The following is a 27,870-nucleotide window of genomic DNA, read 5'->3' on the forward strand; positions in this document are numbered from 1 at the left end:
GATTAGCCACCTGAGATGGAAAGAGGAGAGTGGGTCGAGGAAAAACTTTACATATTTGTTTGTTTTGTCACGGAGGTATTGGTGTATACAAAGATATAATATTTACATATATGAGGAAAATACATGAGGAAAAACTTTGGACAGACTGAGCAATAAATTGTTTTGTAAATTTAGGTTACTGTTTGTAAGAGATAACATATGATTATTATTCTATAATGAAGGTATACATGATATCTTGTACAGCTATAATGGAGAAAAATTAAAATCCTATATCTCATATATCGTATCTACTATTCTTCTATTCTATTCTTCTTATACTACTCTCATATTTTTCTATTCTCTTATTGATATATTCTATATTTTAACTTCTATTCTTTCTCTAATATATTTTACTCGAGTATAATCTCTATAACCTTCATTGTGTATTACTGTATTGTGCATTGGACTAACTAACTAATTTTTTTGGGTGGAGAAAGACACGTCGGCTTCAACTCCCAGGATTCCCAGCCAACTATGGGCGTTGTAGTCCACGCGTCTTCCAGTTGCCACGCGTCTCAACAGCTGGTTTAGGGCGCAGTTGTGGACCGCTCAAAAGGAACGTGCCTCAGAAAGTCCACCCCACCTCAGCCTAAGCTTAAAGCGTAAGCCTGCCTGCTGAACTCCGTCTGCTGTGGTTCATTCGAGTCCACTGCAGTCTGCCATAACCCTCCGGGAAAACTAGGCTCCCGCTGCAAACGTCTCCTCAGGGAGAACCGCCCCGAAGAACCCCCCCCCCCCCCCCCCTTACAACGGTCCGGACCTGAAGAGAATAGCCGACGCTCTGCGATTGGCCACGGTTTCCTGTGCTGCACCGCAATTGGCTTCCTCTGGCCTCCTCGCAAAAGACAGGAACGGCGTTGCCATTGGGTTGCGGAGAAGGGACGCGTCTGGCAATTGGACGAGACCGGCTTTAATTGACAACGCCCAGGAAGAGGTCCTCCCACTGAGGTGATCTCGCGGGAAGTCAACGGGAAAAGGGCGGAGCCGCTTTACTCAGGGTCGAGCTGGCTGGGCGGGCAGAGCGGCCAGTGTGTCCGGCGGCGCCGAGACGCGCTCGCTCCATCCCTCCCTCCCTCCCGCCCGCCTTCCTCCCAGCGGGAGGTGCTGTGGCTCATCTCGAGGGGGGGGATCCGCGTTGCTAAGGAGACGGAGGCGCGCCAGCTGCTCCCGGCCCGCCGGGGCCTAGCCTGAAAGGCTTGCGCAGACGGAGCGGCGCCCGGAGCGGCCCTTCCGATGCGGAGCGAGCGAGCGAGCGGCCGTGCTCCTATTGTGCCGGGCCCCCGTTCCGCTCCCGGGTATTGCGTCTGCCTGGCGCTGGCGAACGAATTTTCCTTAAGCCCGCCCCGACGGCGGAGAGCGGCCGGTGCAACAAGGTCAGCCTTCGAGTTCCCGGAGGGCGCGCGGGAAGGGACCGGGGTGTCGCTCGGGGCTTCCTTTCGTTCCCGCAAAAGGAGGGAGGCCTCGGGCCTGTGGGCAGCAGCGCCGCGCCTGCACTGGGCTGCTGGGCCAGGGGGCAGAGGGGGGGCTGCTAAGGGAGAGCGGGGACCTGTGCTCGACCTCCTGGGCTCTGAGTGCTGGCGGAGTCCAGCGCAATTATGCCACGGCACCTGAGGCAGGTGGCGCACCTGCGTGTCCGCGCGCGATTTCATACCTGCCCAGGTGCAGTAGCAGAACTGCGCTGGACTCCACTTGTGCTCATAGCCACAGGCGCATCTGCGAGTTCACACATGATTTTACTACCTGCCCAGGTGCGGTAGCAGAATTGCGCTGGGCTCCGCTAGTGCTCATAGACACAGGCGCACCTGCGTGTTCACACATGATTTTACTACTTGCCCAGGTGCGGTAGCAGAATTGCGCTGGGCTCCGCTAGTGCCCACAGCCACAGGTGCACCTGCGTGTTCACACATGATTTTACTACCTGCCCAGGTGCGGTAGCAGAATTGTGCTGGGCTCTGCTAGTGCTCATAGCCACAGGCGCACCTGCATGTTCACACATGATTTTACTACCTGCCCAGGTGCGGTAGCAGAATTGCGCTGGGCTCCACTAGTGCTCATAGACACAGGTGCACCTGCGTGTTCACACATGATTTTACTACCTGCCCAGGTGCGGTAGCAGAATTGCGCTGGGCTCCGCTAGTGCCCACAGCCACAGGTGCACCTGCGTGTTCACACATGATTTTACTACCTGCCCAGGTGCGGTAGCAGAATTGCGCTGGGCTCCGCTAGTGCCCACAGCCACAGGTGCACCTGCGTGTTCACGCATGATTTTGCTGCCTGCCCAGGTGCGGTAGCAGAATTGTGCTGGCCTCCGCTACTGCCCACAGCTACACGCGCACCTGCATGTTCACGCATGATTTTGCTACCTGCCCAGGTGCAATAGAAGAATTGCGCTGGACTCTGCGAGCACTCAGAGCCACAGGGCGAACACACGTCACCACTCCACCTTAGCAGCCCGCCCCTGCCCAGGAGTCTGCCGGGATGCCCACAGTCATTTCTTCACCCCCGGGAGGGCAAAGGAAGGAGGCCCCCCTGGGCACGGAGAGGCTCTTCTGACCTGCCACGAAGGGGTCATGAAAACGTTATTTGGGGAACAGTAAAATCTAGAAATGGGAGCACAAATCCCTGCAGCCAATAAGGTCCCACAGAGTTGGCCTTCTCCGGGTCCCGTCGACTAAACAATGCCGTTTGACGGGCCCCAGGGGAAGAGCCTTCTCTGTGGCGGCCCCGGCCCTCTGAAATCAACTCCCCCCAGAGATTAGAATTGCCCCTATCCTCCTTGTCTTTCGCAAATTACTTAAGACCCACCTGTATCGCCAGGCATGTGGGAACTGAGACACCTCCCCCAGGCTTTTACATTTTATGTATGGTATGCGTGTGTTGCATGGTTTTTTAAATGATGGGTTTTTAACTGTTTTTTAATATTAGATTTGTTTCCATTGTAACATTGTTTTATTGTTGTTGTGAGCCTCCCCGAGTCTTCGGAGAGGGGCGGCATACAAATCTAATAATTTATTATTGTTATTATTATTAATTGAAAATGTTGCCTTGTGGCCCTTCTTTTTCCCATGTGCAAGCAGTTGGTCTGAAGGCCTCCCGGGCTCTGCGCCTCTGGCCGGCATGGCTTCGTCCCCCAAGAAGAGAGAGGAGTTCCTGGAGAAGACCTGCTGGGCTCTTGAACCGCCGGTTGATGTCTGCAAAGCTTCGGCCCAAAGACATCTCACCGCCATTTCTCTTCTTATGGCTGCTGCCGCCTGATGACCGATTACAATATTCCGAATTTTAGGTGGTGAGTATCATGGATCAGCATGATGCCATTTAAATGAATGTCATTGCACTGTCTTGAGATGGGCCCCGTGCGTACAGGCCAGGCTTTTGATGGGCCCCTCAGGCCAAAGGGCCTCCTTGCAAGGTTCATACCTTGGGATGGAAGGGCTGCCATTGGCTTCGGAAGCTGACTCACCTCTTTGTCCCTGGAGCAATGCACCTCTCCTGGCTGTTTGTGCCTTGGCTCTGTGGGTGGCCTATTTCACCTCATGCTGCTTGTTGTTTTTGTGCCTAGATTTGTGTCCTGCTTTTTGTGGGAAAGTGCCTTTCACTAGATTGGTTGGATGGATGAGCAGTCCCTTTGATCTGAAGCCCTGGGACAGTTAATTGTCAGGTGTCTCCTGTCTTAATGGATGAGGAAATAATTTTCCCTGCTTGCCACAATGTCCTTTCTTCCTTCCCTCTGGGAGGCCTGAGACAGTGTATGTATGTATGTGTTCTGTCAGGCTCTCTGGTAGATTCCTTCCAAAAATTCACAGGTACAAATTTCAGACACACACACGTTTGAAATTCAAAACAATGTTCTTTATAATGAAAATTCACTTAAACTAAGCCCTCTTTTGGTATAGCAAAGAGCACTGTCTCCAAACAAACTGGTAATGTGTACAAGTCCCTTATCAGTTCTGTGATACTTAGCTTGCAGCTGTGAGGCAATTCACAGTCCTTCTTCTTTCACAAAGTGAAACACACTTTGCCCTGGTTTAGTTTCAAAGCGAGGAAAAATCAGCACACAAAAAGTCAGTAAAGCAGTCACGAAACACAACGATCAGATAATCCTCCACAATGGCGAAACCCACAGGCTGCTATTTATAGCAGCCTCGCTAATTACCACAGCCCCACCCAACCACAGGTGGCCTCATTTTCTTTGATAATAATCTCTCAGTTATTGTTGCCTATGCATCGCTCTCCGCATGCGTGGCTGTATCATTAACTCTTGTTCTGAATCCAAGGAGGAGCTAGATAATTGATCTCCTTCTGAGCTGTCTGCCACACTCTCCTCCTCCCTGTCACTCATGTCTTCTTGGTCAGAGGAGCCTTCATCAGCAGATTCCACCGGAGGCAAAACATCCACAGTCCTTGGGGCAGGAGCAGGGCCAGAGCTAACCACAACAGTATGTATGTATGTACCCTGTTTCCCCTAAAATAAGTCACCCCCGAAAGTAAGACATAGGAGAGGTTTCGTAGAATTGCCTAATATAAGGCATCCCCTGAAAGTAAGATGTAGGAGACGTTTCGTTTCTGTTCAAACCGTAAACATTGGTAAATGTACCATACCGTTAATTGTTGTACATGGAAATAATGATACGGTAGTAGTAAGGAATTCTTGATAGGATTCCCAGTTTGTCTGGTTATGCTGGTTTGTGATGACAACTACTGCACAGTGTATAATAAATGTTCCTTTTTTTTTGTTCGGCAATAAATATGAATTTTTCTTCATTGAAAAAAAAAAATAAGACGTCCCCTGAAAATAAGACGTAGCACATCTTTGGGAGCAAAAATTAATATAAGACGCTGTCTTATTTTCGGGGAAACAGGGTATGTATGCATGTATGTATGTATGTATTTATTTTATTATTTTATTATTTTATTTTATTTTATTTTTATGCCGCCCTTCTCCTTAGACTCAGGGCGGCTTACAACATGTTAGCAATAGCACTTTTTAACAGAGCCAGCCTATTGCCCCCACAATCCGGGTCCTCATTTTACCCACCTGGGAAGGATGGAAGGCTGAGTCAACTTTGAGCCGGTGATGAGATTTGAACCGCTGACTTACAGATCTACAGTCAGTTTCAGTGGCCTGCAGTACAGCACTCTGCCTCCTGTGCCACCCCGGCTCATATATTGCCTACTTTCTCATTCAAGACCCTGTGATCAAAGTTGGATAATCATTTATAGCTCTTAATGAAGGAGTGAAGGCTACTTTAGATAGTGGAAGGACTCTCTCGTTCATAGGAGTGGGTGGGTTTTATTGCTTCTTTATGACTGTTGGAACTTTACATGCAGGCACATATGTCTGTAGCACACAATAGGGTGGCCAATCTAGCTCAGCAAGCTTCCATCCATTCTTCCATATTTTTCCTTCTTTTTCAGATGAGCTGCTAGTTGGAAATATTCTGCTACACTTTTAAGTTCATTTTCAGGAGGGAAGCAAGCTATGCATTGTTGGTTCTATAGAGCCATGGTGTCACATGACGTATTGTGACATTTCCCCCTTCGTAGAACTGGGATAGGGTGTGGCCTGCACATGATGCACCCCGGCCCATGGGCTGCCAGTTTGACACTCCTGCTATAGATGAAACTGAGGCTGCAGTAGCTTCTTGAGTTTTGTGTGAATGATGCAGCCTTGCCAAATAGCTGCAGAGATGCAACAGGGTTTGAGTCTGCTACTATTGAGGGAAAGGGCTTTGTGCCAGCTGCTTCCATAGTGCTGTTTGTTTATTTGTAGAATGTAAATTACAAAAGCCTATGGTGATTAGCAGCTGGCTGACAGCCCAGAAACATGCAAAGTAGTGCTTGGCAGTAATTTTGGTAAAATAGTTATCCCTGAGCACTTTTTATTATCAGACAGATCCTTTAACAATACAGTATTTGCATTTTACAATGCTGATTCTATCCAAATACTCCCCCAGGGTTAGGATTAGGGCAAGATATTTTTTCTAGCATAAACAATATTTGTCCTCTGGAATTGTCAGGGATGCCAGCTTAATGTTCTTTAATATAGGAGGCAAATTAAGAGGGAACACTGGAATCTCTATCTTATACAAATGTTATTCTTTCTACATGAAACATGGAAATTGATGGCTTGCTATATTTCACAGTACAGTGGTACCTCAACATATGAGTTTAATTCGTTCCAGACCCGAGCTGGTAAGTAGATCAACTCGTATCTCGAACAAATTTTCCCCATATGAATTAATGTAAATAATTCTAATTGGTTCCAGCCCTCAAAAAAGTCCCAAAGTTAGCCTAAATTATGAAAAAAGACATGTTTTTAATTAATAAATGTACATGCAACACGTATAAATAAACAATAAAGTAAGTAATGAAAAGAGAAATGTACAAAATACAATAAGAAAATGTATAAAACACGGTACAGTAACCTTACCTTGGCGACAGACGAGTGCGGCTGTGTACTGTAGGCTACGTAAACAACACTTTCTTAAACTATCATAAACGTAAACAAAACAACAATTCGGTCGAACATCCTCGCAAGTTCAATAACACGAGTTCCTTTATCGTGTAAATTAATTATCTCCTGCTTCGTTTCTATGGATATCATCCTCTTCTTCTCCACGGCCTTTCCACTTGCGGATACTTTTTTGGGACTCATGATGCACACAAAAAGTTCAGATTAAAATATACACTCGCTCTAAACACTGACACGACTGAGACGAGACTTTGTTTTGCGCGCTAACACGTGCGAATGGCCTAGATAACCGGAAGCAAGGGGATTCTGGGTCAGAGAGGCAATGCGCCAACTAGCGATAGCATCCTGAAGCTCGGCTCATATCCCGAATTTGAGCTCGGGTGTCGAACAGAAATTTCGCTCGTGTCGCGGCTCGTAACTTGGAATACTCGCATGTGGAGCAGCTCGTATCTAGAGGTACCACTGTATAGATCAGGAGTCTCCAAACTTTTTACACAGGGGGCCAGTTCACTGTCCCTTGGACTGTTGGAGGTCCGGACTATTAAAAAAAACTATGAACAAATCCCTATGTACACTGCACATACCTTGTTTTAAAGTAAAAAACAAAATGGGAACGTACTATTTAGAGGGGGGAGAAAGAAGTCTGAAATTCATATATGTTTATGTTTTGTTTTTAATTTTCTTTTGTTAACATCTGATTGGCTATACAAGGTTTTCTTGGCTTATGAAAAATGTATAAAGAAAGAAGGAAGCACTTTGGCATAATGGTTAATAAGTTAGAAATATAATTGGTGTTGCACTTTTTGAAGGAACATTAAGGAGGGAATTTAATTAAAAGAAAATGAATGTAACTGGATGACAAAATTAGGAAAAAAAACCTTTTGCAACTTTTCTGATGATTGATATTAGTTACTAACAAAATACCACATTTTATTCATGGAAAGTTAGATGGTACACTGTGCTGTTTGAATGTACGTTGAGAGAAATTTTTTAAAAAATTACCACCACCCCCCAAACAGTCCTTCCTTCCTCTGTCCCTCCATTTCATTCTTCCTTCCTTCCTTTCGTCCTTGTTCCCTCCATTTCTCCTTCTTTCCTTCCTTCCCTCCTTCATTCCTCTCCACTTCTCCTTCCCTCCCTCTCCCTTTTCTTTCTTTCTCTCTTTTCCCTGTGCTCTTGTCACTCACTGGCGGGCCGGATAAATGGCCTCAGTGGGCCGCATGTGGCCCGCGGGCCATAGTTTGGGGACCACTGGTATAGATGAATGGATGACTTTCAGATCGAGTATTAAGTTAAAGTCACATCTTTTGCTTCTGTTCCTCTAGTCTAGGTGTAAATTGAATTAAACACTCCTTGATAAGTCCTAGCAGAAATTTGGCTAGATTTGACTCATGGGTGCTAGAATAATAAGTTTGCTAAATTATAGTCCCATTCTTTGCAAAATAAATTCGGAGTAAAAATCAGGTAGACTATCTTTAGCTGACTCTCTTCTTAAATACTGCTGTGTTAATGTTTCTTTCTTAATCTTGGATTTTATGGGATTATAGTTCCTGTTGTCCCAAATCACTGACCACACAATGTCTATTGGCACCATGACAGGGAAGACTGGAGTATTTCTGACCTAAGCAGAGTATTCTTAAGTATTCCAGACCAGTCTTGATCTTATGGCCCAGGTAGATGAGAACTGTATTGAGCTTAGATGTCTGGACTTCTCTGTCATGATAAATAATCTTTTCAATGATTCACTAATCAATGAATATACAGTACAATAGTCTTTTTCATTTTTGCAGCTGAAAAAAACCAAAAATAAAAAAACCATGAACGCATATAAAATTGTCAACTATACATGTTGTTTTATGCAGTTAAAATACTAACAGTTAGTCATTTTGTTAATAGAAGACAGAACTTAAGTATATAAACTACTATACATAAATCCAGTTTCTACCTAGTCTTCCAGTTTAATATACATACAGTGGATACGGAAAGTATTCAGACCCCTTTAAATTTTACACTCTTTGTTTCATTTGGTAAAAGCAAAAAAGTTCATTTTATTGCTCATTAGAGCACACTCAGCACCCCATCTTGACAAAAAAAAAACCCCAAATGTAGATATTTTTGCAAATTTATTTAAAAAGAAAAACTGAAATATCACAGTCATAAGTATTCAGACCCTTTGCTCAGTATTGAGTAGAAGCACCCATTTATTTATTTATTCATTCATTCATTCATTCATTCATTCATTCATTCATTCATTCATTCATTCGATTTTTATGCCTCCCTTCTCCTTAGACTCAGGGCAGCTTACAACATGTTAGCAATAGCCCTTTTTAACAGAGCAAGGCTATTGCCCCCACAATCCAGGTCCTCATTTGACCCACCTCGGAAGGATGGAAGGCTGAGTCAACCTTGAGCCGGTGATGAGATTTGAACCGCTGACCTTCAGATCTACAGTCAGCTTCAGTGGCCTGCAGTACAGCACTCTACCTTTTATGCCACTCCGGCTCACTTTTGAGCTAGTTCAGCCATGAGTCTCCTTGGGAATGATGCAACAAGTCTCTCACATCTGGATTTGGAGATCCTTTGCCATTCTCCCTTGCAGATCCTCTCCTGTTCCATCAGGTTGGATGGTGAACGTTGGTGGACAGCCATTTTCAGGTCTCTCCAGAGAGGCTCAATTGGGTTGAGGTCAGGGCTGTGGCTGGGCCAGTCAAGAATGGTCACAGAGTTGTTCCGGATCCACTCCTTTGTTATTTTAGCTGTGTGCTTAAGGTCACTGTCTTGTTGGAAATCGGCCCAGTCTGTGGTCCAGAGCACTCTGGAAGAGCTTTTCTTCCAGGATATCTCTGTACATGGCCTCATTCATCTTTCCTTCAATTGCAACCAGTCGTCCTGTCCCCGGGGGATAGCATGATGCTGTCACCACCATGTTTCACTGTTGGGATTGTATTGGGCAGGTGATGGGCAGTGCCTGGTTTTCTACACACATGCCACTTAGAATTAATGCCCCAAAGTTCAATCTTCATCTCATCAGACCAGAGAATCTTATTTCTCATAGTCTGGGAGTCCTTCATGTGTTTTTTGGCAAACTCTATGCGGGCTTTCATGTGCCTTGCACTGAGGAGGGACTTCTTTCGGGCCACTCTGCCATAAAGTCCCAACTGGTGGAAGGCTGCAGTGCTAGTTGACTTTGTGGAACTTTCTTCCATCTCCCTACTGCAGCTCAGCCACAGTGATCTTTGGGTCCTTCTTTACCTCTCTCACCAAGGCTCTTCTCCCACGATTGCTCAGTATGGCTGGATGGCCAGGTCTAGGAAGAGTTCTGGCCATCCCAAACATCTTCCATTTAAGGATTATGGAGGCCACTGTGCTCTTAGGAACCTTTTGCAGAAGGTCTTTTGTAATCTTGGCCAGATCTGTGCTTTGCCACAATTCTGAGCTCCTTGGGCCGCTCCTTTGACTTCAGGATTGTCATTTGCTCTGACATGCACTGTGAGTTGTGAGGTCTTCTATAGCAGTGTTTCCCAACCTTGGCCACTTGAAGATATTTGGACTTCAACTCCCAGAATTCCCCAGCCAGCGAATGCTGGCTGGGGAATTCTGGGAGTTGAAGTCCAAATATCTTCAAGTGGCCAAGGAGGAAACACTGCTCTAAGAAGTGAGTCATCTATCACCAATATTGTCCATTCATTCTTCAATCTAGGAGGGGCTTTGGGTTGGGAAGTGTGAGATACTGGAATACTTGAAGACTCTTCTGATGTTTGCATGTTTCCCTTCAGAGGGAGATTTTGAAAATAATTATGCAGCTCCTGGAGTTGTGAGAAGAGTTTTTCATTTTTTCCTCTTATGATTAACATGTTACTAAGAGTCATGCTCTTGAGGTTCATTTTCCCTGGTAGTTTCCTTATTGCTATGTTAAGTTTGGATACAGACTTCTGCCTTTATTGGGAGTTCTTTGTGTTCCGGGAGGCTTCTAGACTCTGTAATTTCTCTTTTAGCAGTCCAATTAATCACATTGGATGTAGGTATCATTTGAATACTCCCTGGGCAGGAATACAAACATGGCACAGACTTTGCAAAATACAGTGGTACCTCATCTTACGAACGCCTCTTGTAACGAACTTTTCAAGATACGAACCCGGTGTTTAAGATTTTTTCGCCTCTTCTAACGAACTATTTTCACCTTACGAACCCAAGCAGCTGCTGCTGGGATGAAGGGGTTTCTTTTTTCCCCCTTTTTGAAGAAAGAAAAGGGAGGGGCAGCTTGGAGTAGGAAAGATTTTGCTGAGAACAAGGTGCTTGCAAAGGAATTGAAAGGGTGTCTTTTGAAGAAAGAAAAGGGAGGGGCGCCCCCCTTGCCTTTCTTCCTTCCCACTCACCCTTTAGCCTAGCCTTGCTTCTTCCACCCGCCCCCTTTAGCTGCTCCTCCCTGCCCTCTGTTCGCCTCCCTTCAGATATATTAGTGATAAGAAGAAGAAAAACTGCGGCATCACGAAGCTTAGTACCGGGAAAAATACATGCATTAATGGGAATAAGGAGATCGCTGACCATTTCAATAGCTACTTCTGTTCAGTTTTCTCAAAAGACACCTTACAAAATAATAGTATAGAGGGATATAGCATTGCCTCCAACTGTACGGATTCAGCTCCAGTGATCTTAGAAGCCGATGTCTTAGAAGAACTTGAACGATTAAAGATAAATAAGGCAATGGGTCCAGATGGCATCCACCCCAGAGTTCTTAAAGAACTCAGATCTGTCATTGCTACCCCCCTGACTGATTTGTTTAACCAATCCCTGTTAACAGGAGATGTTCCTGAGGATTGGAGAATGGCAAGTGTTGTGCCTATCCACAAGAAGGGCAGTAGAGAAGAAGCTGGTAACTACAGGCCAGTTAGCTTGACATCAGTTGTCGTTAAAATGATGGAGACTCTACTGAAAAAGAGGATAAATCAGCACCTAAAAAACAATAAATTATTGGACCCAAATCAGCATGGCTTTACTGAAGGCAAATCATGTCAGACTAATCTCATTGATTTCTTTGACTATGTCACAAAGGTGTTGGATGAAAGTGGTGCCGTGGATATTGCCTACCTGGACTTCAGCAAAGCCTTTGATACGGTTCCACATAAAGAGCTGATAGATAAATTAGTGAAGATTGGACTTAATCCCTGGATAGTTCAATGGATTTGCAGCTGGCTGAAGCATAGACACCAGAGGGTTGTTGTGAATGGCGAGTATTCTGAGCAGAGTCAGGTTACAAGCGGTGTGCCACAAGGGTCTGTTCTGGGTCCTATTCTTTTTAATATGTTTGTGAGTGACATAGGGGAAGGTCTGGTAGGGAAGGTTTGCCTATTTGCCGATGACTCTAAAGTGTGCAATAGGGTTGATATTCCTGGAGGCGTCGGCAATATGGTAAATGATTTAGCTTTACTAGATAAATGGTCAAAGCAATGGAAACTGCAGTTTAATGTTTCCAAATGTAAAATAATGCACTTGGGGAAAAGGAATCCTCAATCTGACTATTGTATTGGCAGTTCTGTGTTAGCAAATACTTCAAAAGAAAAGGATTTAGGCGTAGTGATTTCTGACAGTCTCAAAACGGGTGAACAGTGCAGTCAGGCAGTAGGGAAAGCAAGTAGGATGCTTGGCTGCATAGCTAGAGGTATAACAAGCAGGAAGAGGGAGATTATGATCCCGCTATATAGAATGCTGGTGAGACCACATTTGGAATACTGTGTTCAGTTCTGGAGACCTCACCTACAAAAAGATATTGACAAAATTGAACGGGTCCAAAGACGGGCTACAAGAATGGTGGAAGGTCTTAAGTATAAAACGTATCAGGAAAGACTTAATGAACTCAATCTGTATAGTCTGGAGGACAGAAGGAAAAGGGGGGACATGATCGAAACATTTAAATATATTAAAGGGTTAAATAAGGTCCAGGAGGGAAGTGTTTTTAATAGGAAAGTGAACACAAGAACAAGGGGACACAATCTGAGGTTAGTTGGGGGAAAGATCAAAAGCAACATGAGAAAATATTATTTTACTGAAAGAGTAGTAGATCCTTGGAACAAACTTCCAGCAGACGTGGTAGATAAATCCACAGTAACTGAATTTAAACATGCCTGGGATAAACATATATCCATCCTAAGATAAAATACAGAAAATAGTATAAGGGCAGACTAGATGGACCATGGGGTCTTTTTCTGCCGTCAGACTTCTATGTTTCTATGCTTCTAAAGTTTGGGATTTTCCTGAAGGATTTGCACGCATTATTTGCTTTTACATTGATTCCTATGGGAAACATTGCTTCATCTTACGAACTTTTCACCTTACGAACCTCCTCCTGGAACCAATTAAGTTCGTATGATGAGGGACCACTGTACTTGATAACTTTGTTATTGTTCATTAATGCTCTCAGTAAATTCAAGAACTGTTTGTCTTTTGCTCCCTCTTGTGGCTAATGTTCAAATTAATACTGTAGTCTTTGGTTCCCTTTGTTCTTCAATATATATATATATATATTTGTTTTCGTAAATTTTCACGGGTATATGTATGTAGATTGTTCTGAGTTCGGGTTTTGCCCTGTGTAATATTTTGCATGTTTATGCGACGTTTCGGTGAAATCACATCCACCATCATCAGGCTGAAGTTTCCAAGCTTCGTGCTGTTGTAAAATGTAAAATATATATACAGTGATCCCCCGCTCGTTGCGAGGGTTCCGTTCCAGGACCCCCCGCAACGAGCGGGTTTTCGCGAAGTAGCGCTGCGGAAGTAAAAACACCATCTGCGCATGTGCAGATGGTGTTTTTACTTCCGCAGCGCTAGCGAGGAGCCGAAGATTGGGGGCGGCGCGTGTGTTTTAAAACGACCCCACCGACATGGGGGGCTCGCTAGCACCCCCCCGAACCCCCAACCCGGGTTTGGGGGGGTGCTAGCGAGCCCCCCATGGCGGCGGGGACGTTTTAAAACACACGCGCCGCTTTCCAATGAGTCCCGAAGACAAACGCGGAAGTTTGAACTTCCCCGCTTTAGGAGTCAGCGGAGAACGGCGTGCCTGTTTTAAAACGATCGGAGCCGGCTGGCTCCGATCGTTTTAAAACAGGCGCACCGTTCTCCGCTGACTCCTGGCGAACTTCCCGGGCGAAGGGCGGGCGAGCGGGTGCTGGGGGGGCTTCGCCCTCCCGCCAGCAAGAGGGGGAAGACCCAGGGAAGCCGCCCAGCAGCTGATCTGCCCAGCTCCATCTACGCATGCGTGCCCATAGAAAAAAGGGCACGCATGCGCAGATGGTGTTTTGACTTCCGGGTTCAAAAATCGCAAATTACCCTGTTCGCAATGGTTGGGGACGCAATAACCGGGGGATCACTGTATTTGTTTAAAAATAATATATATATATTTTTTAAATGCAAAAATTAATACAGTGGAACCCCGACATAAGAGCTGCTCTACTTACGAGCAACTCGAGATAAGAGCTGGGAGGGGAGAGATATTTTTGTTCTACTTACAAGCCCAAATTCGAGATACAAGCGCCAAGGAGCTGTCTCCTGAAGCCAAACGCTAACTTCCGCGTTCGGCTTCAGGAGACAGCTGCGAAGCAGCGCGCATGTTTTAAAAGGTTGCAGCCGGCCTGGGGGGCTCGGGGGGGTGCTTGCAGCTTTCTTTCTTGCTCTTTTTCTTTCTCTCTTTTACCTTCCCTTCCTCTATTTCTTCTTTTCTTTCTTCTTTCTCCTTCCCACCTTCTTCCCTCCCTCCCTCCCTTCACTCATTCCTCTCTTACTCTCCCCTTTCATAAGTTTCCTTGCTTCCTTCCTCTGTTCCTGTCCCTTCCTTCTTTCTTTCTTTCTTTCTTTCTTTCTTTCTTTCTTGCTCTTTTTCTTTCTCTCTTTTACCTTCCCTTCCTCTATTTCTTCTTTTCTTTCTCCTTCCCACCTTCTTCCCTCCCTCCCTCCCTTCACTCATTCCTCTCTTACTCTCCCCTTTCATAAGTTTCCTTGCTTCCTTCCTCTGTTCCTGTCCCTTCCCTCTTTCCTTCCTTCCTTCCCACCCTCCGTCCATTCATTCACCCATTCCTCTCTTGATCGCTTAAAGCCGGTCCCTGGTGCAAAAAGGGTTGGGGACCTCTGTCCTACAGGATTGGGTGGCAGAGAAGTTGAACATATGTAAATTTAAAAGTTTAAGAAAGTTTACAAGTTAAGTGAAAGAAACTTCATTATTCATTTATATGTACATGTACATTTCTTCATTAAAAACATGTCTTTCTGCATAATTTAGACTAACTTTGTGAGTTTTTTGAGGGCTGGAACCAATTAAAATTATTTACATTAATTCCTATGGGGAAAAGTCGTTCGAGATAAGAGCTGCTCGACTTAAGAGCCCAGGTCCGGAACGAATTAAACTCGTATCTCGAGGTACCACTGTAATGTCAAAAAATATTTTGCAATACTTTTTACAATGCCTCTTTTCAAAACATTGTTTACAATTTTTTTTAAAAATTAAATGATTCATTATAAAAAACCATTTAATTTTTTAAAAAATTGTAAAGAATGTTTTGAAAAGAGGCATTGTAGTACAAGGGGCATGTACACCACCTTTCCCCTTTGGTTACTCTGAGGGAAGCTTGGACTTAACTTTTTTTCCATTCCTTTCAAGGAATGGAAAAATAACTTCATTACAGCTAGTGTCTGTAAATCATGCTTTTTTTTTTCAAACTTAGTAATTTTTTAATAGAATTTTTAATTTAAAAAAATATTTTCAAAATATTGTTTACAATTTTAAAAAGAATTAAATGATTTTTTATAATGAATGACATTCCACTTGAAAAAAGTATTGCAAAATATTTTTTGACATTTTTAATTTTTGCATTTTTTAAAAAACATTTTTATTTTTAAACAAAAATATATTATTGTTTTTTAAGAACAAAGGGAACCAAAGATAATTTGAACATTAGCCACAAGAGGGAGCAAAAGACTGTGTCTAAAAAGAAATTTGCTTGCAGGAAGTCAGGTTATGTGTTAGTACATCAAGATTCAGCTCATAAATTTACTATTCGTCATGCAAATGTTCTCGGAAAATTCAAGGCAATCAGAAGTTTTACTATGGTGGCAATGACTTAATTTTTGCAGCCGTCTGTGAAAAATGAGTCTTAAAAAGACAAAAAGGGCGAGGAAAAATAATGTAAAAGGAATATTGAAGAATAACCCCGAGCTTCTTTTAAAATTCTGTTAAAACATAGTTATTTGTTCCCAGTGGTGGCTAATGTTGAAAGCTTGCAGCCAGTGTAGAAAAGGAATAGAAAAGTAGAATAAAGAGCTGCTCTAGCTCTGTGTGCAGAGGTGGGCTGCTAAGGTGGAACGGTGCTCACCCCCGGGGCTCTGAGTGCTGGCAGAATCCAGTGCAATTCTGCAATGTACCTGACAGCTAGTGAAATCATGCTCGGACATACAGGTACGCCAGTGGTCCAGGTGCAGTAGCAGAATTGCATTGGACTCCGCTAGCACTCAGAGCCCCGGAGATGAGCACACGTCACTGTTCCACATTAGCAACCCACATCTGTCTGTGTGTGTTTGTCATGAGTTCCTCCTCACCCTTTTTGTCAACCAGAGAAACTCCCTGTACAGTGGATAAAGTCTACACATCCCTGTTAAAATGCCAGATTATTGAGATGTAAAAAGGATCAGACCAATTACTTAAGAAGTCCATCTTTAATATAACATAAGCTGCAAAAACCAATCTTTTTTTTTGGGGGGGGGGGATAACTCACTGCTCACAGTCACTCATGCCCTCATCACCTCGAGGTTCGACTACTGTAATGCTCTCTACATGGGACTACCTTTGAAAAGTGTTCGGAAACTTCAGATCGTGCAGAATGCAGCTGCGAGAACAATCATGGGCTTCCCAAGGCATGCCCATGTTACACCAACACTCCGCAGTCTGCATTGGTTGCCGATCAATTTCCGGTCACAATTCAAAGTGTTGGTTATGACCTATAAAGCCCTTCATGGCATCAGACCAGAATATCTCCAGGACCACCTTCTGCCGCACGAACCCCAGCGACCGGTTAGGTCTCACAGAGTTGGCCTTCTCCGGGTCCCGTCGACTAAACAATGTCATTTGGCAGGACCCAGGAGAAGAGCCTTCTCTGTGGCGGCCCCGACGCTCTGGAACCAACTCCCCCCAGATATCAGAGTTGCCCCCACCCTCCTTGCCTTTCGCAAGCTCCTTAAAACCCACCTCTGTCGTCAGGCATGGGGGAATTGAATTTTTTCCCTTCCCCCTAGGCTTATAGAATTTATACATGGTATGGTTGTATGTATGATTGGTTTCTTAAATTGGGGTTTTTTAGATTATTTTTAATATTAGATTTGTTTACATTGTCTTCTTTATTGTTGTTAGCCACCCCGAGTCTTCGGAGAGGGGCGGCATACAAATCTAATAATAAATTAAATAAATAAATAAAAAACCCAGCTTATATAAGATATTAAAGGTAGAAAAAATTTCTTAAGTGATTTAACTTGTTCTGCTTTTTTTACATTTCGAAACCTGCCATTTTAAAAGAGATGTGTAGACTTTCTAAAGTGTAGTTTCCCTCCAGCACTCCCCACAAGAACAGCAAGTGAAGCACTGGTTATACAGGGGGAATTGCAAGGCTTCTCCTGGGCCTTTTCAAAGTCAGTCTCTCAGATACGGGATCATCCTATCCTTAGAATCCCCAGTGATTCCCCCTATCAAAAAGGCCTGTTGTTTACACCAATGGAAATTATTTGCATGCTAATAATTTCACCTTTAGGTTACTCTAACATTCTGCCCATCTACAGCCCTACAGGATACGGGACTGGTGCAAAACAAAGCCATTCTACAACCATAATCGGGTCATTTTTTGTGCGGTTCTGTAATGTGTTGTCACCAAAATCTCTGAAGCCAGTAGATGTCTTTTGAAGATGTTTTCTTTATTTACTTTGGTGATCCTCATCTTGTTTTTGTTGCTCCTTTTTTCACTGTAACATTATTTTTATATTATTTTTCAAGGTAGTTTAGATTTCACAAATCCCTGCAAGATTCTACTAGGTAAGAAACGATACGAAATAGTGTTAAAATAGTTTGTTCTTTCTGCCATGAAGCTGCTGGGGCAAAACAAAACTCTTTCCTGGATCAATCAACTGTTCAGTTTGCCTATTGTTTCATGGGCCCAACCTGCTCTTTCACTCCGACTTTTAATTGAATTTAATTTTTATTTTAGGTATGGTGTGAATATGCGTTGCCTGGCAGCTCGGGTGAACTATAAGACTTTGATTGTCATCTGCCTTTTATTCTCCTTGATCACCATCCTGCTGTGGAATCGGTGTACCAGTGGAAAAACAGTACTTTTCCCGCATGAATTGAGTGGCAGCGCGAAAGCGGATGGATCAGACAAGCGAGTAGCTGCCTCAGAGAGCAGCCAGTGTTTGAACAGACCAGCTAAGCAGCAGAGCGAGGAAGCATCGCCCCAGGAGCAGCAGAAGGCTCCCCCCATTGTTGGGGGCTTCCATGGGAACAACATCTTAGGGCTGAAATATGAAGAAATTGACTGTCTGATCAACGATGAGCACACTATTAAAGGCAGAAGGGAGGGGAACGAGGTCTTCCTGCCTTTCTCGTGGGTGGAGAAGTACTTTGAGGTTTACGGGAAAACTGCCCAATATGACGGCTACGAACGGTTTGAGTTCTCCCACAGTTACTCCAAAGTGTACACCCAGAGAGCCCCCTACCACCCCGATGGCGTCTTCATGTCATTTGAGGGCTACAATGTGGAAGTCCGCGACAGAGTCAAGTGCATCAGCGGCGTTGAAGGTTTGTCATTTTTTGTTCAAAATGCAGATCCACGAGGGTGTAAATTTATGCAGAATACAGCTGCGAGAGCTATCATGGGCTTTCCCCAAAATGCCCATGTGACACCAACACTCCGCAGTCTGCATTGGTTGCCGATCAGTTTCCGGTCACAATTCAAAGTGTTGGTCATCACCTATAAAGCCCTTCATGGCACCGGACCAGGGTATCTACGAGACCGCCTTCTGCCGCATGAATCCCAGCGACCGGTTAGGTCCCACAGAGTGGGCCTTCTCTGGGTCCCGTCAACAAAACAATGTTGTTTGGCGGGGCCCAGGGGAAAAGCCTTCTCTGTGGCGGCCCCGGCCCTCTGGAACCAACTCCCCCCGGAGATTAGAATTGCCCCCACCCTCCTTGCCTTTCGTAAGCTCCTTAAAACCCCTCTGACGTCAGGCATGGGGGAACTGAGATATTCTTTCCCCCTAGGCCTTTACAATTTATGCCTGCTATGTTTGTTTGTAGGGATGTTTGGTTTTACAATAAGGGTTTTTTAGTTGCTTTAGTATTGGATTTATATGATTTTTTTATTACTGTTGTTAGCCGCCCTGAGTCTATGGAGAGGGGCGGCATACAAATCCAATAAATAAATATTTATTTATTTATTTATTTATTTATTAGATTTGTATGCCACCCCTCTCCGTAGACAATATTGATAGCTAAATTTTAATTCAACGCTTGTATTAAAACTTTAAAACTAGAGGATGCTTTTAGTATTGGAAGCCCAAAAAAACCCACATGATGGATTCTAATAGGAAATTTAATGAACTCGTTGAGATTCATGTTAATTATATTGTTTTTGTTCCACAGTGAAACAAAATGAATGTGATCTTCGAGAACAATGAATTTACAATAAGACATCCAGGATGTCAAATTAAACATAAAAAAACTCAAGCAAAAGTTATTTGTCCTCCATTGGCTCTGTAGAATAATCCAATTGTTAAAAGCCAGTAATGGGGAGGGGGGACCTCTTTTGCAGGGGCAGGTTCTTCTCTAATGCAATCACCCAGGAAAGTTGTAATTGGGTTAATAATAATTAATAATAATAATTAGATTTGTATGCCGCCCCTCTGTGAGGACTCGGAGCGGCTCACAACAAACAATACAATAAACAAATCCAATATTAAAAACAATATTCTTAAAAGCGATCATGCAATCAGAAACTGAATTTCTCAACCGTGGAAACTTTAAGTCACTCTGAAGGAGTCTGGGAGTTGAAGTCCACATGACTTAAAGTTGTCAAGGTTGAGGAACATTGATTTAAGCCAGTGATGGCGAACCTTTTTTCCCTCTGGTGCCGAAAGCATGTGCTATCGTGCCTGTGCGAGTGCCCACACCCATAATTCAATGCCTGGGGAGGACAAAAATTGCCTGCCCCCCCCCAAGAGGCCCTCTGGAGGCCAGAAACAGCCCATTTGGGCCTGGTAGGCCCATTTGTCACCCTCCCCAGGTTCCAGAGGCTTCCCTGGAGCCTGGGGAGGGCAAAAACACCCCCCCATCTCCCCAGAGGCACTCCAGAAGCCGAAAATGCCCTCCCAGAGCCTCTGCGTGAGCCAAAAATAATCTGGGCAGTGCACACATGTATGTTGGAGCTGAGCTAGGGAAATGGCTTGCGTGCCGGCAGATATGGCTCTGTGTGCCACCTGTGCCATAGGTTCTCCACTGGTTTAAGCCATCCCAGCTGCCTTAGATAGTATCCCTTGATATCTGCATAGTTATCAGATCAAGCATCCCCAAATGACCACACTGGCATATTCCAGGAGACAAATCAGCAGTTTGAGGGGACGCGGGGACTTCCCAGGAAGGAAAACCACCCTGGACTTTGGCCTAGAGATGCACAGAATGTTCTCTTATATTTCAGGTGTGCCGCTTTCCACCCAGTGGGGACCTCAAGGCTACTTTTATCCCATCCAGATTGCCCAGTACGGGCTCAGCCATTACAGCAAAAATCTGACGGAGAAACCTCCCCATGTCGAAGTGTACGAAACGGCGGAAGAGAGGGAGCAGGCCGGCCCACCAGGCAAATGGACGGTTCCCAAAGGCGGGTCAGTCACGACGTTGCTGGAGAAATCCAGATTCACAAACGTCAAGCAGTTTGTTGTTCCTGGTGAGTCAAGTGGAATAGTAGGTTGCCTTTCCTTCATGTAAAATTTGGCATTCCTGGTTCATGGCTCTCAGTCTGGAGACCCAAAGGCAAAAGGAATGTACAGTGGTACCTCATCATACGAACTTAATTGGTTCCAGGAGGAGGTTCGTAAGGTGAAAAGTTCGTAAGATGAAGCAATGTTTCCCATAGGAATCAATGTAAAAGCAAATAATGTGTGCAAATCCTTCAGGAAAATCCCAAACTTTAGAAGGGAGGCGAACAGAGGGCAGGGAGGAGCAGCTAAAGGGGGCGGGTGGAAGAAGCAAGGCTAGGCTAAAGGGTGAGTGGGAAGGAAGAAAGGCAAGGGGGGCGCCCCTCCCTTTTCTTTCTTCAAAAGACACTGTTTCAGTTCCTTTGCAAGCACCTTGTTCTCTGCAAAATTTTTCCTCCCCCAAGCTGCCCCTCCCTCCTCCCTTTTCTTTCTTCAAAAGACACCGTTTCAGTTCCTTTGCAAGCATGTTGTTCTCTGCAAAAAAATTTCCTCCCCCAAGCTGCCCCTCCCTCCTCCCTTTTCTTTCTTCAAAAGACACTGTTTCAGTTCCTTTGCAAGCACGTTGTTCTCTGCAAAAATTTTCCTCCCCCAAGCTGCCCCTCCCTCCTTCCTTTTCTTTCTTAAAAAGACACCCTTTCAGTTCCTTTGCAAGCACCTTGTTCTCTGCAAAATTTTTCCTCCCCCAAGCTGCCCCTCCCTCCTCCCTTTTCTTTCTTAAAAAGACACCCTTTCAGTTCCTTTGCAAGCACCTTGTTCTCTACAAAATGTTTCCTACTCCAAGCAGCGCCTCCCTTTTTTTTCTTCAAAAAGGGGAAAAAAAGAAACCCCTTCATCCCAGCAGCAGCTGCTTGGGTTCGTAAGGTGAAAATAGTTTGGAAGAAGAGGCAAAAAAATCTTAAACACCGGGTTCCTATCTTGAAAAGTTCGTTAGAAGAGGCGTTCGTAAGATGAGGTACCACTGTACTCCATTTTAGACGATGTACCTGGACGTTGCTTCCCACCTGCACACTCTGTGATGTGTGCACACATAAACACACTTGAGACTGCCACAGTCCTCCAATTTGAATGTCCCCAATTTAGCATCGTACACACCTGCCCCCAAATGAATACGATGTTGAGGAAGTGGCAGTGGGTGGAAACTAATCAAGGAGAAACAACTTAGAACTAAGGAGAAATTTCCTGAGAGTTAGAACAAATAATCAGTGGAACAGCTTGCCACCAGAAGTTGTGAATGCTCCAACACTGGAGGTTTTAAAAAAGGGATTGGATAACCATTTGTCTGAAGCGGTGTAGGGTTTCCTGCCTAAGCAGGGGGTTGGACTAGAAGACCTCCAAGGTCCCTTCCAACACTGTTATTTCTATTTCTATGGAGTTTGATTTCATTGTGGCCTGGGCAGCATTCACTATAACAACTGGGATGACCCAGTGTTGTAGAATCTCTGGTCCAGAAATGTCCCCTCATGATAATATCGAGGTTGGCAGGCATGGGGGAATTGAATTTTTTTTCCCTTCTCCCTAGGCTTTTAGAATTTATACATGGTATGCTTGTTTGTATGATTGGTTTCTTAAATTGGGGTTTTTTAGATTATTTTTAATATTAGATTTGTTTACATTGTCTTCTTTATTGTTGTTAGCCGCCCCGAGTCTTCGGAGAGGGTCAGTATACAAATCTAATAAATAAATAAAAATAAATAAATAAATAGAGAAGGAAGCACTGCCAGAACAGATGGAGCTATGTGGAGGGGGTCAACAGGCAGGAAAGAAGAGCTTTGGCTTGTTAAATTGAGGAAGGAACAGCTGGAACCTAGAAATTATGAGCAACAAGCATTGATGAGACTGGGAAAGGGGATGGTACAATCAAAGGCTAGAGACATCCACTGGAGCTGTGAGTTGGAAATTTCTAATTGGTTTTTACCAAATAGGGATATTGCTACCAGATTTAGCTTTATAAAGCATGAACTTTTGGCCTGACCTTCACGTTTTTAATGTGTACTAATGAAGGGATTCAAGCTGATATGTTTATTTCACCCTATTGTTTGAAGTTCCTTTCAAATTCGCTAAAACATGCATCTTGGTTGATGAGCTAATTAAGGGAATTTATGGGTCATTTCTTCAGTACACAGGGAAAAAAAACCTTTGCTTCCTGACCATCTCTGTGTTTCTTGATTTGTTTTCCTTCAGAAAACTCCGAGGGAGCATCTCTCCAGCTGGGGAACACAAGGGACTTTGTTATTTCTTTTGACCTTAAATTATTAACCAACGGGAGCGTTTCAGTGGTTCTTGAGACAACTGAGAAGAACCAGCTGTTCACAGTGCACTACATCTCCAATTCTCAGTTGATTGCTTTTAAGGACAAAGATATTTTCTACGGAATCGGGGCCAGGACCAGTTGGAGCACAATCACACGAGATCTTGTCACTGATTTAAGGAAGGGCGTTGGACTCTCTAACACAAAAGTGGTCAAACAGACCAAAATTATGCCCAAAAGAGTGGTGAGGCTGACTGTGAAGGGAAAAGGCTTCATCGACAACGTCACTATTTCAACCACTGCCCACATGGCAGCCTTTTTCTCGGCCAGTGATTGGCTGGTGAGGAACCAGGATGAAAAGGGAGGCTGGCCAATCATGGTAACCCGGAAGCTAGGGGAAGGGTTTAAGTCTTTGGATCCAGGTTGGTACTCTGCCATGGCACAAGGGCAGGCGATCTCCACCTTGATTAGGGCTTACCTGTTGACGAAGGACCATGCCTTCCTCGGTTCGGCGTTGCGAGCGACGGCCCCTTACAAGCTCCTGTCGGAGCAACACGGCGTGAGAGCCGTCTTCATGAACAAATACGACTGGTACGAGGAGTACCCGACCTCGCCCAGCTCCTTCGTTCTAAACGGATTCATGTACTCACTGATTGGCCTGTACGATTTAAAGGAAACGGCTGGCGAGAAGATGGGCAAAGAAGCCAAGCTGCTCTATGACCAGGGCATGGCTTCCTTAAAGGCCATGCTCCCTTTCTATGACACGGGGTCAGGGACAATCTACGACCTTCGCCACTTCATGCTGGGCACAGCTCCCAACTTAGCCCGGTGGGATTATCATACCACCCACATCAACCAGCTCCAGCTGCTGGGCACCATAGACAACGCCCCCGTGTTTAAAGAGTTTGTCAAGCGATGGAAGAGCTACCTGAAAGGCGGCAGGGCAAAGCACAATTAAGCCGAGCTGATAACCAAAACCACGGTCTGCCCTCTTTAAGTAGAAAAGTGGACTTTGGGAACTGTGTGTCTGGTGTGTGTGTGTGTGTGTGTGTGTGTATGCTTTTTTTTAAAAAAAAGGTTAAATGTTTTCAAAGAAGTGGTCCTTAAAAATCCCTTTATAATCAATTGCATTCCAGAGGATAAAATACTTTAGAGATGGCACTTAGAGCAGGCATCGAATGATTGGGCTGAATCAAAACCTGTTTACTTTCCGCAGTGATCCATGATAATACAGAATAGAAAGTGGACTTCTGATTTCCCCTCCTCTTTTCAGAGAAATTCATTACAGACTCCCAATTTTGTTGTCTGGGATTTTGCAGAAAAGTGAGAATCCATTTTCCTTGAAAAAAAAGGTGAGGCTTTTTTAAAAAGTAGCTTTACAACAGAATTTCCTGTTTGGCTTGTATTCTCCAGATTGGTTGGTACGTTGATTAATTTTCCCCTTTGTTGAAACGGTACCAGAATGTTTTGGGTTCTGTCTTGAGGGATAAACCCAATACTGATTTTGCTGATGTCTTTTGAAAATCTCTTGGGGATGAGACTTCTTCTCCGGGAATGTTGGTGAAGCTCCCTGGAAGCAGAGGGAGCTGCAGAAGAAGGTGCTTGTCCACTTCTCATTTGCCTCTTGTGAGGTTTTGCGCCGGTCGTTTCTGGTGGGATGGTATCCATCTGTGCATTTGAATGTTTTGTTCTTCAAGCACAACTACAAGCAAGTTGAGTTGATTGCACAAATATCGTAGCCATTTTGACTGTGTCTCCTTTGCCTTCATCTGCATTCTTCCACCGAGTCTTGTTACTCTTTTACATGTAACACTAATTGGTTTCTTTGGTACGTACTGTATATGCAGTTTATTTTCTTGAGAAATTTGAACTGTTTTCATTCAGGCTTGTATTGATTGAAATACAATATGTATTATTTGGAAAAAAATTCTACTCTGATTTTGTTCGAATGTCTGAAATACCACAAATGGTTGTTTGGTTTGCTTGATTTCTTTTTGCAGCCTCTGGATCAAGAAAGAATGTTTCTGTATTTTTAAATTACATAATATGAATCAAATATTCATAATGACTAAAGTACTTTTTCTGCATTTTTCTCTTGCCTAGCTGATTTTCTAAACAGTGCTAGCTGTCTCTTAAACCTTACTGCTTGGCAACTGTTATTTAAATTTCTGTTCTTGAAATTCTGCCTAAGGACGCGTTCTTGAAAAATTTCCATTTATACCTGGAAATTGTTCTTGTGTTGCCAGGGCAGTTCTATGAAACTCACAATGCATCCCTACAGGTATTCTGAATTGTAGAATAACCTTGTTCTCTCTCTAAACAGACTGCTGATACTTCCATTTGCATGATCACTTAGAAGCTCAGGAAGAAAGTGGGTTATATGAGTTACGCCATCTCCCGCAAAATGCCATTCTCACATTTAAAATCCTTCTCCATCTGTACCTTGCTTATGAGCAGCTTATCTGTGTTTGACTGTTTCTGTATCACTGATAGAAAGTGAATCTATAAATGATTTATTCTTATAAGTCATGCTAAGATACCTGCTTAAGAATTGGCTCAAGAGGTCAGTTTTTTTTTCATAGATGTTGAAATGTCACTGGATGATATTTTATGGTAGCAGTTTAGCTAATCTTGACCAAAATTCAGTTTATAAGAAATTCACAATCCTGTCTAAAAGATTTGCGAGCCTCGTGTATCAAAACCAGATGCCCTAACATCTCGAAATTCCTTTTCCTTCCCATATTGCAAAATGTAGAAACAATAAACGGTGCATTTTAGTATTTTTAAAGCTATGGACACGTTCTGACATTTCATTTATTTCATATACAATGCCAACCTCTCTGTTAAAGAGCCGTTGTGATCTTTTGATCTCAGAATCCTTCCCAGTGTTAATATTTTCTTATGATAACATGCCTCCTTTCAAACTTCCATACAGAGCTAAAAATAGTTCCCATTTTTAAGAAGTAAATACCCAGGTCCCAACTATAAAGCCTTTTTATTTTTAAATATTTAGAGGCAAAAGATTCTTCCCAACATAGGAGGGCGAGAGAGAGTGAGAGAAGAGGCAGACCTCAGGATTCCTGCCTGTAATTCTTAAGAGACGAGGATTTGGAAGGAAGAATGTGTCTTGTGTACACAGAACTTCAGAGACTGAAAGATTCATACTGTTGATGGAATCGACGTGTAACTTAATATGTTTTTATTAAGATGGACACAAATGGTAACACTTTCTGATTGACAGGATCAAATAATTGTGGTTTCAGAAGCAATTTCCAGCAAAGCATATATCCTCTCATCCGTTTGTCAGCCAGCCATCCCAGTCTCTTCACTACTTTTTCACTCCTACCCTTATCTAGTTCTTTCCCGAGGAAAGCAACCTCATTCCCTGCACAGGACATTGGTTGCTGCTGAGTTAAATACCTGGAGAGCTGGAGACAGAACCTACATGACATTTGGAAATGTTCACCCTTGCTGTTGATACCAAAAAAGGACATTATAGGAAGTTTTCCCAGTAACTGATTATGTATATATCCAAGCAATATATTAACCCCTTATTTTTGCCGTTGATGGCCACTTGGATTTGAAGCAGTGCGTGCAGATTTTTGGATTGTACCGCTTTATTGATTTGTTAGTGCCTTAACTCTTGTGGTCATTACTCTCATGCAGCAAGGATACTGGACTTGCTCATTCTGTGGCTTCCTCACGCAAGCATCCCTAGGGTGTCCAGGCTTGTAGTCCCATTGGGATTATATTTGACTAGGCCCATTGGGATAATATTTAAACATGGCTTATTGTTTGTATGAAGGTTCAGTTGTGGCTCCTTCACGGTCCTTGATTATCAGAAAGAAACCTAAAATTCCCCAGGAATGTTCACCAGGTGGAAACAGCTGGAAGATGATAGGACTTCCCTTAGAATACCAGAGGCAGCTGTTGACAAACTGCACTATGAGTGGGAATCACCATGTACGATGGGACAGATTCACCTGGTATGAGGTACGATGGGACAGATTCACCTGGTTATCTGAAAGTGGTATTTTCACGTTTCAGATTTGATACGCTTGTCAATCTTTGTAAAATTGACAATTAGTTCGGTAATGCTTATAGGATGCAGCCAACCATCTTTCTGCTTTGGACTTGACCTTATCATCAGTGGCTTTTGTGAACGATGGATGGTGGCAGTCACTGGAGGCAGCTGCTTCTCCTTGCTTAAGAAATGTCATGTCTGCGTTAGGCCTATTAATTATATAACAAAAGGTAGATGATAAGGAATTTCAGGAGACAAAGTAAATTGTAAAAAAAACCCCAAAAGCCAGAAGAGAAGTTATAGGAAAGCCGTGACATAGTAATTTCAAGAGCAAGGATTGTGACTTTGTGGTCTCGGACCTTGCAACTTTGCATCACTGTCCAGACAGGTTTGCACTGTGTTTAAGGAAATAGTGGCACAAGCACAAACACCACCACGTGGTCATTTCCTGTGGCATCCTTAGTGATTCACTGCAAGCAGGTTTTCCATCCTCCTGGTTCTTGTGTGTTCCTTTTGTTTTTACTTCCTTTACATACAGGATTTACACAAATATGCAATAAATTGTTTACAGGATGCCCTTTGAAGGGGCAGTGAATCCTTTGTAAAATTGTATAGACTTTGTGGTTTAAGCACAATGTGCACAGGCTAGTTTTCTATATGGCAGGACATGATTATTATTTTTTTTTGCAGTAGGAATTATCAGATATATGGAATCAACTTTGTCCTTCCTGTAAAGTTGCTTCATAAAATTATAAAATAAAGGTTTTTAATGTCTCATTGTCTTTTGATGTGTCTGCTAATTGTACTGCAGTTGTTTTCATAATGTAAGAGTGCCAGAAAATAATTTTGGATCTGGATGCACCAACCTACTTCAAGATGAGGTCAGAGATACTGCTGGATTTTTCAGTATGGTTAAGCAGGAGGATTGCACAGCAAATGCTGTATAAGCCGGCATGTCTTGGAAAAAGTTTCTTTCAATATGTAAGAAACAAGAAAAAAAGTGAAGAAAAAGATCGGTCCACTAATGGGAAAAGATTTTATTCATTCATTCATTCATTCATTCATTCATTCATTGGATTTGTGTGCCGCCCC

At 43.6% G+C, this 27,870-nt stretch overlaps 1 protein-coding gene across 2 annotated transcripts; it reads left to right on the plus strand.

Annotated features, from left to right (window-relative positions):
• The first annotated feature begins 976 nt into the window (after nucleotides 1-976).
• Nucleotides 977-27,555, plus strand: GLCE (glucuronic acid epimerase). Of its 2 annotated transcripts, none has more exons than XM_070763242.1 (5): nucleotides 977-1,412; nucleotides 3,117-3,325; nucleotides 17,746-18,335; nucleotides 20,230-20,475; nucleotides 22,688-27,555. In XM_070763242.1, exons 2-5 carry the CDS (start codon nucleotides 3,294-3,296, stop codon nucleotides 23,710-23,712), a joined length of 1,893 nt encoding a protein of 630 aa, XP_070619343.1. In that variant the 5' UTR covers nucleotides 977-1,412; nucleotides 3,117-3,293; the 3' UTR covers nucleotides 23,713-27,555. The 2 variants fall into 2 exon arrangements, with proteins under 2 accessions (XP_070619343.1, XP_070619344.1); XM_070763243.1 differs by having other exon boundaries at nucleotides 979-1,412; nucleotides 20,283-20,475.
• Nucleotides 27,556-27,870: the final 315 nt, after the last annotated feature.

Source organism: Erythrolamprus reginae, chromosome 10 (assembly GCF_031021105.1).
Source record: "Erythrolamprus reginae isolate rEryReg1 chromosome 10, rEryReg1.hap1, whole genome shotgun sequence".
NCBI classification, from domain to species: Eukaryota; Metazoa; Chordata; class Lepidosauria; order Squamata; family Dipsadidae; genus Erythrolamprus; species Erythrolamprus reginae.